The sequence below is a fragment of the Ranitomeya variabilis genome, chromosome 1 (assembly GCF_051348905.1).
Source record: "Ranitomeya variabilis isolate aRanVar5 chromosome 1, aRanVar5.hap1, whole genome shotgun sequence".
NCBI classification, from domain to species: Eukaryota; Metazoa; Chordata; class Amphibia; order Anura; family Dendrobatidae; genus Ranitomeya; species Ranitomeya variabilis.
This window is the reverse complement of record NC_135232.1, coordinates 1,139,362,894-1,139,381,438: the sequence shown is the minus strand read 5'-3', so window position 1 is coordinate 1,139,381,438 and position 18,545 is coordinate 1,139,362,894. Positions and strand designations below refer to the sequence as shown.

General features: G+C 43.9%; 1 protein-coding gene across 1 annotated transcript in view; it reads left to right on the top strand.

Moving 5' to 3' along the window:
* LOC143800616 (vomeronasal type-2 receptor 26-like) overlaps positions 1-18,545 on the top strand; it is a 52,426-nt gene that overhangs the window by 10,273 nt on the left and 23,608 nt on the right. Inside the window, exon 3 of the mRNA XM_077281199.1 lies at positions 16,056-16,871. Within this exon, the coding sequence (XP_077137314.1) occupies positions 16,056-16,871 (816 nt within the window). The remainder of the gene's footprint in view (positions 1-16,055; positions 16,872-18,545) is intronic.

Here is an 18,545-nt window from a genome sequence, read left to right as displayed (position 1 = left end):
GTGGTGGAAGCTGTAGCTGACTTTCTAAAATGGACACACAGGCGGTGTACTTTGACAAGCAGATCTGGCAGCTCTGGGTAGGTTTAGAGAAACCGCTGAACCATGAGGTTAAGCACATTGGCCTGGCATGGTACATGTGTGAGCTCGCCTCAACTCAGCGCTGCCACCAGGTTCCGGACATTGTCACATACAACCATGCCTGGCTGTAGGTTCAGCGGTGTCAGCCACAGATCTGCCTGCTCTTTCAGACGTGTCCACAACTCTTCCGCATTGTGCGGTTTGTCACCTAAGCATATTAGCTTCAGCACAGCCTGTTGCTGCTTGGCTGAGGCAGTGCTGCAGTTCTTCCAGCTTGTGACTGATATGGTCATTTCAGAGATGGAGGGTGAAGAGGAGGAGGTGGAGGTTCAGGAGCTGTACACTGTAGGGGCAACCCATATTGATGTAGGGCAAGGATGTGTACCATCCCAAGGTCCAACTGGGTCCTGGCTTCCTCTAGGTTAACCCAGTGTGCCATCATTGAGATGTATCATCATTGCCCACAAGCACTTGTCCATATGTCCATGGTTAGGTGGACTTTCCCAGTAACTGCATTGTTGAGGGCACGGCTAATGTTGTGGGACACGTGTTTGTGTAATGCGAGGATGGCACGCCGGGAGATTAAGTGGTGGCTGGGGACATAGCACTGAGGGACTGCCACTGCCATCAGGTAGCAGAAAGCTTCCATCTCCAGAAGCCTAAAAGGCAACATTTTGAGCACAAGCAGTTATGAAATGTGGGAATTTAGTACTATGGCCTGTGATGTGTTGGCTGCGTATTTGCACTTCCCTTCCAAGGACTGGGGTATGGACAACTAAAAGCTGCACTGGGACAAGGATTTGAACGTGCTTGCTGATGGTGCTAGCTGAGTGTGTGAAATAACAGGTGCAGGGCAGGAGGCATCTTTGCATGCAGAATAAAAATGGGATTGGCTAGCACGCACAAACAGCGGAAGAAGCAGTAGTGTCACCCGCACACACTGTTCCTGGAGCCTGGGGTTCGGACCACAAAGTTGGGTGTTTGCTGACTTGTGCCTGATCATGCTGGTGGTGGTCAGGCTGGTAGTTTTGCTACCCCTGCTGATGCTGGCCTTGCAGGTGGTGCAAATGGCCTTTTTGGGGTTATTAGCAGACTCTTTAAAAAGCAACCAGACTCGGGAAGAGCTAACAGTTGAACTGGCAATGTCCGTTGTGTTTTTGTTACTGGGAATGGTTGCCCGCCTTCTGTCTGCGGCCACCACACTGCTTGTTCCTGCCTGTTGGGGTGGTTTGGCACCCTCCCTCTGTGTGCTGCTGTCCTGGCTCTGCATGTCCTCCTGCCAGATTGGGTCAGTTACTATATTATTCACCACCTTGTCTTCCATTTCCGCACCCTGGTCCTCCTCCTGACTTTCTGGCAATTGTGTCTGTTGTGAAATTGGATTTTGGGCTCCCCCGGTGGCCACTGGTGGAATTGAACTTGTGTGCATCATCCCCTCTGTTCACCTGTTCCCATCAGGATGTGGGAGTCGCTATTTAACCTTGCTCCTCTGTCACTTCCATGCCGGTCAACATTGTAATCAGAAGCCTTTCTGTGTCTGGAAAGCTCTTGTGATCTGAAATTGCCACTCTGATGTTATGAGTTAATACTAGAGTCTTAATGTAATTTCAGGATGGTATTTTGATAGGGTTTTCAGCTGACCATGAAAGTGCCCTTTCTGTCTTCCTGCTATCTAGTAAGCGGACCTCGATTTTGCTAAACCTATTTTCATACTACATTTGTCATTTTCATCTAAAATCACCGCCAATATATGTGGGGGCCTCTGTCTGCCTTTCGGGGAAATTTCTCTAGAGGTGAGCCAGGACTGTATTTTCCTCTGCCAGGATTAGTTAGTCCTCCGGCTGGCGCTGAGCGTCTAGGGATAAAACGTAGGCACGCTACCCGGCTACTGTTAGTTGTGCGGCAGGTTTAGTTCATGGTCAGTTTAAGTTTCCATCCTTCCAAGAGCTAGTTCATATGTATGCTGGGCTATGTTCTCTTGCCATTGAGAACCATAACAGTTTGACCGGCCTACAAAGGGTTAAATTAATTGGCAGAGAAAGGAGAGAAAAAAGAAGTCTGCTGAAAATTTTTTTTTTTTTTTTTTTTTCCTTCAGTTCTGAGTGTGCTTTCAATTGAATCACTTGCAAGTCTGCCTATATTGCAGCCTTCCTCTCTCTCTCCTTCTAATCCTGGAATGGCTCTGTGTTCACCTGTTTAAAATGGATATTCAGAGTTTAGCTGCAGGTTTGAATAATCTCACCACGAAAGTTCAAAATTTACAAGATTTTGTTGTTCATGTTCCTATATCTGAACCTAGAATTCCTTTGCCTGAATTTTTCTCGGGGAATAGATCTTGCTTTCAAAATTTCAAAAATAATTGCAAGTTGTTTTTGTCCCTGAAATCTCGCTCTGCTGGAGATCCTGCACAGCAGGTCAGGATTGTGATTTCCTTGCTCCGGGGCGACCCTCAAGATTGGGCTTTTGCATTGGCTCCAGGGGATCCTGCGTTGCTCAATGTGGATGCGTTTTTTCTGGCCTTGGGGTTGCTTTATGAGGAACCTCATTTAGAGCTTCAGGCGGAAAAAGCCTTGATGTCCCTATCTCAGGGGCAAGATGAAGTTGAAATATACTGCCAAAAATTCCGTAAATGGTCTGTGCTTACTCAGTGGAATGAGTGCGCCCTGGCGGCGAATTTCAGAGAGGGTCTCTCTGATGCCATTAAGGATGTTATGGTGGGGTTCCCTGTGCCTGCGGGTCTGAATGAGTCCATGACAATGGCTATCCAGATCGATAGACGTCTGCGGGAGCGCAAACCTGTGCACCATTTGGCGGTGTCTACTGAGAAGACGCCAGAGAATATGCAATGTGATAGAATTCTGTCCAGAAGCGAACGGCAGAATTTTAGACGAAAAAATGGGTTGTGCTTTTATTGTGGTGATTCAACTCATGTTATATCAGCATGCTCTAAGCGCACTAAGAAGCTTGATAAGTCAGTTTCAATTGGCACTTTTCAGTCTAAGTTTATTCTATCTGTGACCCTGATTTGTTCTTTATCATCTATTACCGCGGACGCCTATGTCGACTCTGGCGCCGCTTTGAGTCTTATGGATTGGTCCTTTGCCAAACGCTGTGGGTATGATTTAGAGCCTCTTGAAACTCCTATACCTCTGAAGGGGATTGACTCCACCCCATTGGCTAGTAATAAACCACAATACTGGACACAAGTAACTATGCGAATTAATCCGGATCATCAGGAGATTATTTGCTTTCTTGTGCTGTATAATCTACATGATGTGTTGGTGCTTGGATTGCCATGGCTGCAATCTCATAACCCAGTCCTCGACTGGAAAGCTATGTCTGTGTTAAGCTGGGGATGTAAGGGGATGCATGGGGACGTACCTTTGGTTTCCATTTCATCATCTATTCCCTCTGAGATTCCTGAATTCTTGTCTGACTATCGTGACGTTTTTGAAGAACCTAAGCTTGGTTCATTACCTCCGCACCGGGAGTGCGATTGTGCCATAGATTTGATTCCGGGTAGTAAATACCCTAAGGGTCGTTTATTTAATCTGTCTGTGCCTGAACATGCTGCTATGCGAGAATATATAAAGGAGTCCTTGGAAAAGGGACATATTCGTCCTTCGTCATCTCCCTTAGGAGCCGGTTTTTTCTTTGTGTCTAAGAAAGATGGCTCTTTGAGGCCGTGTATTGATTATCGGCTTTTGAATAAAATCACGGTTAAATATCAATATCCGTTGCCACTGCTGACTGATTTGTTTGCTCGCATAAAGGGGGCCAAGTGGTTCTCTAAGATAGATCTCCGTGGGGCGTATAATTTGGTGCGAATTAAGCAGGGGGATGAGTGGAAAACCGCATTTAATACGCCCGAGGGCCACTTTGAGTATTTGGTGATGCCTTTTGGCCTTTCAAATGCCCCTTCAGTCTTTCAGTCCTTTATGCATGACATTTTCCGTGATTATTTGGATAAATTTATGATTGTGTATCTGGATGATATTCTGATTTTTTCGGATGACTGGGACTCTCATGTCCAGCAGGTCAGGAGGGTTTTTCAGGTTTTGCGGTCTAATTCCTTGTGTGTGAAGGGTTCTAAGTGCGTTTTTGGGGTTCAAAAGATTTCCTTCTTGGGATATAATTTTTCCCCCTCTTCCATCGAGATGGATCCTGTCAAGGATCAGGCTATTTGTGATTGGACGCAACCCTCTTCTCTTAAGAGTCTTCAGAAATTTTTGGGCTTTGCTAACTTTTATCGTCGATTTATTGCTGGTTTTTCTGATGTTGTTAAACCATTGACTGATTTGACTAAGAAGGGTGCTGATGTTGCTGATTGGTCCCCTGCTGCTGTGGAGGCCTTTCGGGAGCTTAAGCGCCGCTTTTCTTCCGCCCCTGTGTTGCGTCAGCCTGATGTTGCTCTTCCTTTTCAGGTTGAGGTCGACGCTTCTGAAATCGGAGCTGGGGCGGTTTTGTCGCAGAGAAGTTCCGACTGCTCCGTGATGAAACCTTGTGCTTTTTTTTCTCGTAAATTTTCGCCCGCCGAGCGGAATTATGATATTGGGAATCGGGAGCTTTTGGCCATGAAGTGGGCTTTTGAGGAGTGGCGTCATTGGCTTGAGGGGGCTAGACATCAGGTGGTGGTATTGACCGACCACAAAAATTTAATTTATCTTGAGTCCGCCAGACGCCTGAATCCTAGACAGGCGCGCTGGTCGTTGTTTTTCTCTCGGTTTAATTTTGTGGTGTCATACCTACCGGGTTCTAAGAATGTTAAGGCGGATGCCCTTTCTAGGAGTTTTGAGCCTGACTCCCCTGGTAATTCTGAACCTACAGGTATCCTTAAGGATGGAGTGATATTGTCTGCCGTTTCTCCAGACCTGCGGCGGGCCTTGCAGGAGTTTCAGGCGGATAGACCTGATCGTTGCCCACCTGGTAGACTGTTTGTTCCTGATGATTGGACCAGTAAAGTCATTTCTGAGGTTCATTCTTCTGCGTTGGCAGGTCATCCTGGAATCTTTGGTACCAGGGATTTGGTGGCAAGGTCCTTCTGGTGGCCTTCCCTGTCACGAGATGTACGAGGCTTTGTGCAGTCTTGTGACGTTTGTGCTCGGGCCAAGCCTTGTTGTTCTCGGGCTAGTGGATTGTTGTTGCCCTTGCCTATCCCGAAGAGGCCTTGGACGCACATCTCGATGGATTTTATTTCGGATCTTCCTGTTTCTCAGAAGATGTCTGTCATCTGGGTGGTGTGTGACCATTTCTCTAAGATGGTCCATTTGGTTCCCCTGCCTAAGTTGCCTTCTTCTTCCGAGTTGGTTCCTCTGTTTTTTCAAAATGTGGTTCGTTTGCATGGTATTCCGGAGAATATCGTTTCTGACAGAGGAACCCAATTCGTGTCTAGATTTTGGCGGGCATTCTGTGCTAGGATGGGCATAGATTTGTCTTTCTCGTCTGCTTTCCATCCTCAGACTAATGGCCAGACCGAGCGGACGAATCACACTTTGGAGACATATTTGAGGTGTTTTGTGTCTGCAGATCAGGATGATTGGGTTGCTTTTTTGCCTTTAGCGGAGTTTGCCCTCAATAATCGGGCCAGCTCTGCCACCTTGGTGTCTCCTTTTTTCTGTAATTCGGGGTTTCATCCTCGATTTTCCTCCGGTCAGGTGGAATCTTCGGATTGTCCTGGAGTGGATGCTGTGGTGGAGAGGTTGCATCAGATTTGGGGGCAGGTAGTGGACAATTTGAAGTTGTCCCAGGAGAAGACTCAGCTTTTTGCCAACCGCCGGCGTCGGGTTGGTCCTCGGCTTTGTGTCGGGGACTTGGTGTGGTTGTCTTCTCGTTTTGTCCCTATGAGGGTTTCTTCTCCTAAGTTTAAGCCTCGGTTCATCGGCCCGTACAAGATATTGGAGATTCTTAACCCTGTGTCCTTCCGTTTGGACCTCCCTGCATCTTTTTCTATTCATAATGTTTTTCATCGGTCATTATTGCGCAGGTATGAGATACCGGTTGTGCCTTCCGTTGAGCCTCCTGCTCCGGTGTTGGTTGAGGGCGAGTTGGAGTACGTTGTGGAAAAAATCTTGGACTCTCGTGTTTCCAGACGGAAACTCCAGTATCTGGTCAAATGGAAGGGATACGGTCAGGAGGATAATTCTTGGGTGACTGCCTCTGATGTTCATGCCTTCGATCTGGTCCGTGCCTTTCATAGGGCTCATCCTGATCGCCCTGGTGGTTCTGGTGAGGGTTCGGTGCCCCCTCCTTGAGGGGGGGGTACTGTTGTGAAATTGGATTTTGGGCTCCCCCGGTGGCCACTGGTGGAATTGAACTTGTGTGCATCATCCCCTCTGTTCACCTGTTCCCATCAGGATGTGGGAGTCGCTATTTAACCTTGCTCCTCTGTCACTTCCATGCCGGTCAACATTGTAATCAGAAGCCTTTCTGTGTCTGGAAAGCTCTTGTGATCTGAAATTGCCACTCTGATGTTATGAGTTAATACTAGAGTCTTAAAGTAATTTCAGGATGGTATTTTGATAGGGTTTTCAGCTGACCATGAAAGTGCCCTTTCTGTCTTCCTGCTATCTAGTAAGCGGACCTCGATTTTGCTAAACCTATTTTCATACTACGTTTGTCATTTTCATCTAAAATCACCGCCAATATATGTGGGGGCCTCTGTCTGCCTTTCAGGGAAATTTCTCTAGAGGTGAGCCAGGACTGTATTTTCCTCTGCCAGGATTAGTTAGTCCTCCGGCTGGCGCTGAGCGTCTAGGGATAAAACGTAGGCACGCTACCCGGCTACTGTTAGTTGTGCGGCAGGTTTAGTTCATGGTCAGTTTAAGTTTCCATCCTTCCAAGAGCTAGTTCATATGTATGCTGGGCTATGTTCTCTTGCCATTGAGAACCATAACAGTGTCTCACCATCATGCACATCTTGTGACACTTTCCCACATTGCCTTCGTGTGACCGTGGCTGCTCAAATATTTGGGCATCGCTACATGCAATCTTCTCTTGCCCTGCTTCAAGTGGACCTGTGGAGAGGTGTTGTGAATTCTGTTTGTGGGCTCCCTCTGGTGGCTACTGGTGGTACTGGCTGACTTCTGTCCCTTATTTCCAGTTCACCTGTTCCCATCAGGAAATGGGAGTTTCCTATATAGTCTGGCTTCTCAGTCATTCTAGTGCTGGCTATCAATGTTACCAGAGCTCCTCTGTTGCTTGCTACCTGCTCCTAAATCTGCTGATTCAGCTAAGTTGGATCTTTTGTATTTTTTGTATGTTTTGTCCAGCGTGCATTTATCTGAATCTTGCTGCTGGAAGCTCTAGAGAACTGAAATGACCACTCCGGTGTCATGAGTTGATATCGGAGTTAAGGTAATTTCAGGATGGTATTTTGTAGGGTTTTGAGTTGACCGCGAAGTCCTCTTTTGTATTTTCTGCTATCTAGTTAGTGGGCCTCTCTTTGCTAAACCTGTATTCATACTGCGTACGTGTTTTCCTCTCAACTAACTGTCATTATATGTTGGGGGCTGCTATCACTTTTGGGGTTTCCCTGGAGGCAAGCCAGGTCTGTGTTTTCCTCTATTAGGGGTAGCTAGATCTTCGGCTGGTGCGCGACATCTAGGGATAAAACGCAGGTATGTTCCCCGGCTATTGTTAGTTGTGCGTTAGGTTCAGCATCGCGGTCAGCTTAGATTCCATCATCCTAGAGCTAGTCCTGTTATTTATTACTTCCCTGCCATTGGGAATCATGACAGAGAGGCCCGAATCAATAAATGGAAAAATGAACAGCTCTTCGGAGTGTCCAAGCGTGGGAACCGTTGTCTCCAGGCACTCGGCATGGTGGTAGGAAGGAGGATCTGGGTGAGGAATATGCAGTCCAGACTCACAGCTACTCAGACTTGCCCATGTGGAAGACAGGGTAGTAGTGGTGGTTGCAGCAAAGTTACTGGAATCATTATCTGCTATCCAACCAACAACCTTTTGACACTGCTCTGGGTTCAATAGTGTTGTGCTGCGATCCCCTAGTATTTGGGGCAGGAAGGTCAAGTGAGAAGATGTGGGAGCTTGCTGTGGCACAATTTCAGCTTGCCCATGGCCTCGGCCTCTGCATGCACCATCACCATCATGTCCAGTTCCCCGCCCCTTGCCATGCGCTTTGCCCATTTTAAATTGAAGACAAAATTTTCCATGTTCATTACAAATGGCTGAATTTGGAGCACACTTATATGTGATCCGTGTGACGGACAAACCACAGTTTTAAATAGCTGGCGTGTAGGTCACTATTTTTAACAGCAAACTGGTGTCAATAATCTCACTAACACCCTGCCGCAAAATTTAAATGGAGGCCAGAAATGGCAGAATTTTGAGCGCACTATGTGATCTGTGTGACGGACAAACCAGTTTTAAATAGATGAATTTTTAGCACTATAATACGGAGAGGATCTGGCTTTATTCTGCAGGGCCAACAAGCAAATGGAGCTAAAAAATGGTGTTCTCTGGATTGCTTTTTAAGCAAATAATCAGGTTTAAGATCCAAAGAAAAATTATTTCTGGCCCCTGATACCTAGGTCTATGTCTAGAAATATTTGTAAAAGCAGCAGCAGCAGACAGAACTGGAATGGACTCTGTTGATATACTGTATGTTCTGCAGTCTGCCACATACACTGCCTAGCACTGATATCTATGCAACTGGATTAGTCCTCAGAAGGACTGTTAGTTGATATGGCTGTGGCATTACTCGGGAAGCTCCAAGCATCTCGAGCAGTGAGATGCTTGGGTGAGTACCGAGTATTGGTGAGCATGCACGCGCATCACTAGTAAGGATCATTGCTGAGCTAGCCATCATACTTATGGCCTCTTAAAGGAGGCATATTAGCTTATCTTTAATTTGGGTCTATTTCTCTGGAACATGATTCTCCTGTCCTTTCACTCTAATGATTAGTGTTGACTTGCAGACTTGTTACACCTGAGTCCTTTACAAATCTACCTGTCATTTAAACATTACTATTTCTACTTATGAAAGATATTTTGTTAAATGTTGACGTTTTATGTAGTAATAAAGAATATTTAGCATTCATTCTAAAGACAGACTTGTGAATCCATCTTTTTCTACTTTCATGCATATCTATCGGAGTGTCCTGTCGCTTTATGGTAGCATTGAGGTGGCCACTCGGCCCTGTAATATATTTCATATATTACCAGGGTGCATTGGTGGAAGACAAGGTGGTGGATGATGAAGTCACCAACCCAATCTGGGAAGCTGGCATGCAGAGCAAGGCCAGCAGTGCAGAGTGGGAGCAGCAGCACCGAAACAAACAGGTTGAATCAGTGGGGTTATCAGAGGGAGAAGACGGGCAACTGTTCCGCAGAGCACCGACAGTCCGGAATTTCTCCATGAAAGACTTAGGTGTCCCCCAGTCTGAGATGGTTGTCAAGGGAGTTATGAAACAAACAAAATGTCAATTTGCAACCTGTACTATGCAAAGATCAACAGGGGCCTGAACTCCAAGATGATAACTACCACCAGCATGATCAGGCACATGTCATCTAAGAACCGGACTCAGGGGCAGAACACCTGGGTACACAATTGGTGCCATCAGGCGACACCACTGCCTGTTCCCCTGTGCTAGGTGCTTGACAATCCCCTGTCCAAAACACTGGCACAGATGACTTATTCCCTTCCCCTTACCTTGCACATTCTGACTACCATCATCAGGCAAATCCTTGTCCCAGCCCAACGTTCAACTTTCCCTATGCCAGGTCTTGGAATGAAAAATGTATTCCCAGCTCCCACCTACAGGCCTAAATACTAAATGGGCACATTTCCAGGCTGCTTGCCATGGAAATTCTGCCATTTAGGCTGGTAGACACAGAGGCAGCAGCCACCACTTTTTCTTCCAGCGTGGAGTCCTCGCCTTGCACCAGCACTTGTCCAGGAACATCATCCATGCCTTTACCAATGCACCTACTAGCATTGTCCATTTAACGACCAACAAATATATATCTGATAGTTTTTGGCACAAAATACTAATTTTCCTAAATCAATGATTAAATTATCCTATCAAAAAAACTTGGAGAACTTCTTAATAAAATCAACAATTCTTTATTAAACACAATAATTAATAAAACACATAGATTGTAAGTAGTACATGATTAGACATTACATGATACCTTCAAGTAAGAAGTGGTAAAAATATTAGATAGTTCTTTAAAAAATATGATTATTCTCACAAAAACACCGTCCTCATTATATTGGACTGTGGAAGTATATTCACCATAACCTTCTCAAGAATTGCAGTCACAAATCTCCACAGTTTTATTCATACAAAATCAATACAGAAATTATATATATATATATATATATATATATATATATATATATATATATATATATATATATATATATATATTACATATATATGATGATTTTTCATATTCTTTTATTATTACACTGCCCTCTACTGAGATAGACAGAGTTACATCCTATTGGTGATTTAAATCATATATCCGGCTGCAATCATTTCTATAGGTCCTTATATGCCTTTTTGCAAATTATCCCAAGCACCATCCAATACCCATATTTTTCTCTTTTAAATCTATTTCATAATCACTGCAAAAGTGTATAAACAAAGAGAAAAGTTAATTAAAGTGCAAAGTGCAATAAAACAGCATTATATTGGTGCAAGGCAATCCACATAGCAAAAAGAAGCATATAACCCTTAGGGTGACATACCACTGAGTCAAATTGAAGGACCATGTGAGCGAACCCCCTAACGCATGTTTTGCTTTCTTGCTTCTTCCGAAGAGATGTCACCAAGCAAAAAGGCATATAAGGAACTATAATAATCATGTATTTTTAAAGAACTATCTAATATTTCTTACTTGAAGGTATCATGTAATGTCTAATCATGTACTGCTTACAATCTATGTGTTTTATTAATTATTGTGTTTAATAACGAATTGTTGATTTTATTAAAAAGTTCTCCAAGTTTTTTTGATAGGATAATTTAACGACCAACAAGTAGAGAGATGCTTGTGGCAAGGGATGCTACATTTCCCTGACGACGCTGAATGAACATTGTGGAGGCTGGGGCCGAGTCACACCCTGGCAAGTCAGCATGTACTCTCTACACCAAAGATTGCTGGACCTACTGCTATAAGGGTTTCCCCCACCTCCTACAGCAGTTCCTGCACCCCCTCCTGCTCCATCTCTGATATGGTATTTCAGAGCATTTCATCCACATCAGCTGGAAGCTCTGCAGCACTGCCTCAGTGCAGTGGCAACAGGCTCTGCTGAAACCAATTTGTCTAGGAGAAAAACTGCATTCAGCGGCAGAGTTACTTAAAGGAATACAAACCAGACAGATCTATGTTTTTTGCCACTGAACCTCCAACCAAGAATGGTCATGTTTGATAATGAGTATAACCTGGTGGCGGCTGTGCCATGCTTGGCACATGTGCTCAACTTGATAGTTCAACGGTTTCTGAAAACATTCCCAGATTTGCCAGAGCTTCTGGTCAAGGTACGGCATGTTAATGCCCATTTCCGCAAGTCGACTACAGCTGCTGTTGCTCTGGTAGTGCTGCAGCAGCGCATGCAAGTGCCAGCTCACCGACTGGTGTGCAATATCACCACGAGCAGGAACTCCACACTGCACATGCTTGCAAAGTTTTGTGAGCAGAAGAGGCTAGTGGTTGAGTACCAGCTCTAACACGCCTATCGGTATTCTGGTAAGCCTTCAGACATTTCAACTAAGGAGTGGGCATGGATGGCCGACATTTTTGGACTCCATAAAGATAGTGACTGGCAATGGTTCCATAGTCAGCAGAACCATTCTATTTCTATGACTACTAAAACAGTTGCTGCTCACAATTAAACATGAAGCTTTGCAAGCCGACCAGGTGCGGATGGAGGAAAACATAACACAAAGATTGTAGCGAGCAAAGCCTCATCTTATCTGCTCAATGTGGATTGGGTAACAATAAGGAGGTGGAAGCTAAGGAGGAGGATGAGCAAGAACAGGAGCTGGTGGATAGTATAACAGAGGCTAGTAGCCACGCAACCTTGGTACCGTCTATGTGGATGGGCTGAAATTGGGAATGAGGAGACAGAGAGGAAGGAGGAAGAGAAGGAGATAGAGAGATGTCATCGTGGTGGAAACAGGGAAGTGTTGGTGGCATGAAGCTTGGCACATATTGCTGACTTTATATACCGCTACCTTTCTTGTGACCCTGGCTTTTCATCTTGCTAGACCCACGCTACAAGGAGAACTTTGCATCTCTTCTTTCTGAGGTGGAGAGGTCTTCTAAAATGTGCTATATCAGAAGGCCATTGTGAAAAATATGTAGAAAAAATTCCCATCAGACTCTAGAGGCAAGTTGCAAGCTTTCTTTCTCAACCAAGGAGAGGCCAGGGTGACACACTGCAGAGGCAGGGCTACACTATCATAGGCCTATTTGAAGACACCAGCCAAGCTCCCAGGTCCTGATGACGGGGTATTTTTGACAAGGAGAGAAAAGTTTTTAAAGACGTTCAAGCAATATCTGACTGACCAAACCAACGTACTCCATAATTCTGCTGTGACTTTCAACTATTGGGTCCAGGGTAATTGTTAGCGGCAGGCAGACTAGGCATCTTCCTTGGGTGACCAGTGCCCCAGGGGCCCTTAGCCAGTTTTGTACTGCTAAAGCTGCAGACCACGAGGCCTCTATGGGGTCCGTGAGTTATTTTTTAAATCAGTGATTTTTTTGGACTATGTGACTGCGTTATATTAATACAGGGGCTGCATTGTACTCTATGGGACAGTTGCATTATATCCTTATGGGGCTGCATTATACTCCCATGTGGCTGTATTATACTTGTATTGGATATCCAAAGACGGTAGACCAATAAATTCATATGGTATACTTCCAAAATTACATAAACCAAAAAAGAATTGAAGTGCAAACCCAAAAAGTAAAATTTAAGAAATTTTATTCATAATAAATTAAAAATAGAAATCATCATAGTTATGCAAAAAGGAAATTTAAACAAGGCAGAGTGAACTCAAGGCAATCCATAGCATAAGTGAGAGTATCAATCAAATATAAATCAAAATCAGATAATACAGTAGGTATAAAACAACGGTGCACCAGCAGGCTCTGGAATGTAACCGGAAAATTTCACAGAATATACACAGAACTGCCTATAAAATATAGATATATCAGCCACTGAAGTGCGTATGTATGGCCCCCGAAATATGCGTATTATAAGATATATAAATACTGTGCAATGCACTAGTTGTGATATTTGTCTAGTAAAGTAAAGGTAATAAGCCCTAATAAAGTGCAAGTGCATTAATTAGACTGAATATAGATACAGATATATTAGGGGACTCCTAAAGAAGAAACAAAATTAAAGAGGCAGCAGCACCATGTTGGTTACCAGCACAGCTATGGATCGCCGTAAGGAGGAATACCCCGACGCGCATTTCGCAATGTAGCTTCTTCCTGGGGGTCGTAGTACTATGTGTCCCGCAGGATGCGAACAGAAGAGTATTGAGGCCACAGGAGTGCATTGCAGTCACAGCTGTGATTGCAATGCAAAATAAAAGTAACTGTTGGTCTTGGGTAAGCTATTTCATAGAATCATAGAATGGTAGAGTTGGAAGGGACCTCCTGGGTCATCTGGTCCAACCCCCTGCTCAAAGCAGGATTCACGCAATCAACCCAGACAGATGTCTGTCCAGCCTCTGTTTGAAGACTTCCATGGAAAGAGAACTCACCACCTCTCGTTGTAGCCTGTTCCACTCATTGATCACCCTAACTGTCAAAAAGTATTTTCTAATATCCAACCTGTCTCCTCCCATTCAGTTTCTTCCCATTGCTTCTAGTCTTTCCTTGTGCAAATGAGAATAAAGATTTTCCTTCTACAATGCGAAAGCCCGTGATATATTTGTAGACCGCTATTAAGTCTTCTCTCAGTTTTCTTCTTTGCAAGCTAAACATTCCCAAATCCTGTAACCGTTCCTCATAGGACATGGTTTGCAGATCGGTCACCATTCTGGTCGCTCTTCTCTGAACTTGCTCGAGTTTATTGATGTCTTTTTTAAAATGTGGTGCCCAAAACTGGACACAGTATTCCAGATGAGGTCTGACCAAAGAGGAATAGAGGGCATTAATGACTTCACGTGATCTAGACTGTATGCTTCTGTTAATACATCCAAGAATTGTATTTGCCTTTTTTGCTGCTGCATCACACTGTTGACTCATGTTCAGTTTATGATCTATTAGTATACCCAAATCTTTTTCACATGTGCTGTTGCTTAGCCCTCTTCCTCCCATTCTGTATATACTTTTTTCATTTTTATTGCCCAGATGTAGTACTTTGCATTTTTCCCTGTTAAAAACCATTATGTTAGTAGCTGCCCACTGCTCCAGTTTATTTATCTTTTTGAATCCTCTCTCTCTTTCTTCTGTAATATTAGAGAATTAGAGTATTAGCTATCCCTCCTAGTTTTATGTCATCATTAATTTTAATCAGTGTATCCTCAATTCCTTCATCTAAATCATTAAGAAAGATGTTGAGGAATACAGGGCCCAGGACAGAGCCCTGTGGTACCCCACTTGAGACGTTCTTCCAACTAGATGTGCAGCCATTTACGACCACTCTTTGACAAAGAGGGTTTTGCCACAAAGTATTAAGTCTTGTTTGCCAGAGGGATTAACCACTTATTTCTCACTACAATATGCAAATAAATTTATATAATTTATACAATATGATTTTCTGGAATTTATTTTTGATATTCTATCTCTCAATGTTAAAATTAACCTACCCTTAAAATTATAGACTGTTCATGTCTTTGTCAATGGGCAAACTTACAATTTCAGCATGGTATTAGATGTCAAGTTCCCACCGCTGCACAGGGGGATCTCGAACCATGTCCTCTGCGGTCTCCCATTCTTCCTCAGCCACAGAGGAGCCTGCTCAGCAGAGATGTCAGTCCAACGTCTTGCTCAGGCTGATATTGTGCATCTTGTTACTGCTGCAGTCCCAGGTCCAGCTATTGTAACCAGCATTAGTCAGCAGCAAGCAGACACTCCTGGGACTGTCCTGCTTTTTGTCTACTGGGCATGCCCGGGAGATGATCACTCATTGGTAGTCGGGAGTCACATGTCCAGGTCCTCAAGCAGCTCTGATTTGTTCACTGGCAAGGTCCCAGAAGGCTGGGACTATAAAAGGTTCGCATGGCCGCTTGGCCATGCACTAATATAACCTGATATTGTGGTGTGTGGATGCGTGTATGTTACTGGTGAAAGCTCCTAATGATCCCCTTCCCAACCGTTGTTGTCTGAGTGTGGGTGATTGGAGCTGACATAGCGCCAGTTAGTGCAATCCATCACTGTGCACGATATACCAGCATCATATAGTGGCGTTCGCCAGTGCGATGCCATGCACAGTTAGTGAGCTTTCCTTCCCTTGTTAAGGCAGTTAGTGGCGTTTGCCAGCACGATGCAGCGCGCACTCTGAGCAGTAAATTTATTAGTTAGTTTCTTCTGGCATTGCAGGTACAACTCCGTCGTTAGTGGGTCTAGAAGGACTCTTACCCCACCTCCTTAGGGCTGAGTCCTGTGACCATACACTAGCGCTCACTCTGCTGACTTCTGTGAGACTTGAATAGGCTGCGGAATTTACATTCCATGGTATTGCGGCTCTGTGAAGCAACAGAGTCAACCTCTGTACATACCGAGTGACATCAACCCATTTGTGTTTATCTATTACACCGCCGTATAGTGTCCGCCATTACCAGGCAGCAGGCAACATCTCTTCATGGTGGACCTCGGGCTGCGAACGCACCTTATTACTACCTTTATATTAATTGGTTTGTGATGCCAGCACTAACAAGGGGATCAAATACTTATTTCCCCCACTGTTTATGTATAAGGGTTTTGTGTCTTTGTACATTTAATTTAACATTTACTTAAAATTTCTTATGCATAATTGCTATTTTTCTCAGATCAGCTATGGTGCCACCAATCCAGTTTTATCCAATAAGCAGATGTATCCATCCTACTTCCAAACTCTTCCCAGTGACCAAACTCAATATCTGGCAATAGTTAAACTTCTCAAACATTTTGATTGGACATGGATTGGCGTTCTTGCCTCCGATGATGATGGAGGTTACACACAAAGTCAGGAATTAATGAAACAGGCAGAAGTTTATGATATTTGCATTGAGTTTATTCTAAAAATGAAAACTGATGATTTCACAAATGAAGAAAACAGCAATGAAAAGAACAGAAGGATGTTTCAAAAATCAACCTCAAACATTATTGTACTTTGTGGCACAATTTCATTTCTCACTGTGCAATTTATTGAGGAGCAAAGAATTTCAGGAAAGGTGAAGACTCTGATTATACCAGTGGGGTCAAATATTGAAATTCTTTCATCAGTTAAACATAAAGCATCATGGGATAGAAGCCTCATATTTTCATCATCAAGTATAAAGATCCCACAACTGAAAACATTTTTAGAAGATATTAGTCTTGAAAATCGTCCAAATGACCCTATACTTGAACATATTCTATTGGTATACCTGAGCTGTAAACCTTCAAACCCCATCCTAAAAATGTTAGCTGAAAATTATTATGGACACAAACTTAATAATTGCAACAGGACAATTAAATTACAAAATATTGGCAGCCATAATTACTACACTGAAACATTTAGCACCACCTATCACGTATATACCGCTGTCTATGCCATGGCTCACGCTCTACATGAAGGCCTTCTTCATATGCCAAGAAATTTTAATTGTAAATACATGTTACAGGTAATTTAGCATTTTTGCTTCCAGATGTATTGGACACTTTTCTTTTCTGGTAGTCAGAAAAATATAAAAGACTTAATAATTAACCCAATATCCATATTTTTCCAGAAAGTAAATACACAGGAACCTTAAATGTAATTTATCACAATAATATTATTTCCTAGTAGAAATGATAGAGTCAATTTGATGCAAATCAAATTTAGGCCATTTTTTTAGAATTACATTTAACCCAATGAATTTAAATATTTTGCAATTTGCCTCAAATAAATCACCAAAAATGGCCTTTTTAATTTTATACATTCATAAAGATTACGTCAGCCACAAAAGGTTCACATGACCTAAAGTGCAGCTAGGTGAGCTTCCCCATGATGCTTTACAGCGATCACATCACATGATATAACACACCCAATTCTGAGAAATTTCAATAGCATGTATAAAAGCAAATGCAGGGAATGCAGCAACCATTTTGTGATTAATATGGAGAGAGAAAGGACGTCACAACTCAATGCTTAGCTGTATGTGACGCTTAGGGTGAAAAAGTGGACCCTTTGGACCGTGACAACAAACCCCTCACTGGTGAGCTGACCAGATGGACCACCCCCTGTACAGGGAGAGTTAGGGGCAGGCCCGTGAGGGACTATCGCCACGGGAGCTGGTGGACCAGGACAGAAAAGAAGGGACGCTAGGCTGATGGCAGCGACAGTGGCTAGGGAAGAGGCAAGGTCCTAATAGGAAGCACAAGAGATGCAAGAACACAAAGTCTGACAGGAGTACCGCAGAGACACAGGAGAAGACAGGAACACCGCAGGGACTCAGGACTTGGCAGGGTACTGCAGACGTAGAGGCTGGCAGGAACAAGGCAGGAACACAGGAATGGACGGGGTACAGGAGAGACGGAGATACTGGAAGGAACAAGGCAGGAACACAGGAACGGATGGGGTACAGGAGAGACGGAGGGACTGGCAGGAACTACCAAAATTTACTTTTTTTTTGCAATTTGATGACATGAATCCAGCAAAAGGATGGTTGGCTAGCAAATAAGATACTCTTTAAATGTGCTAAGAAGGGTTTAAAAAATGAATAAAAAATGAATATACACATGGTTTATATCTGTTTCCTTCTGTGCAATCATGCTGCATCTTTGAAGTCTCCTGCTTTGACTAGGTCATAATAAGAGAAGAGCAAACCTTTCAAGGTTCGATTTGGTTTGGTATGGTCCTCCGTTTGCCAAACAGTTTAACCAACATGCCCGAACACCTTTAGATTCAATGGGAGGCAAAACCAAAAGCATAGACAACACCTTAAGGGGTAATAAAAAGCTTCTCAAATAGTTAAAATTAGGTCAGGGTCACATTTGCGAGTGTGATGTGAGTCTCTCGCATCACTACCTGGCACTGCTGCCAGCACTCGGGACCGAAGTATGCGGCTGCATAGAAATGCAACAGTGCCGGTTTTGATGCGAGTTTCTCACATCACACTTGCAAGTGTGACCCAGGCTTTAGGAGTAGACACCAGGAAAAGTGTCATCAATTGACCCACAGTAGAAATTTGCAAATGGCACAGCAGCAGTCAGCCATGGGCCATGCATGAGGTATCAGGCTCTAGCCCAGCAATTACAGCTTAGAATTTAACTTTTAATGAGGACCTGTTGGCAAGGGTAGCAGTGTAAGCCTTCTT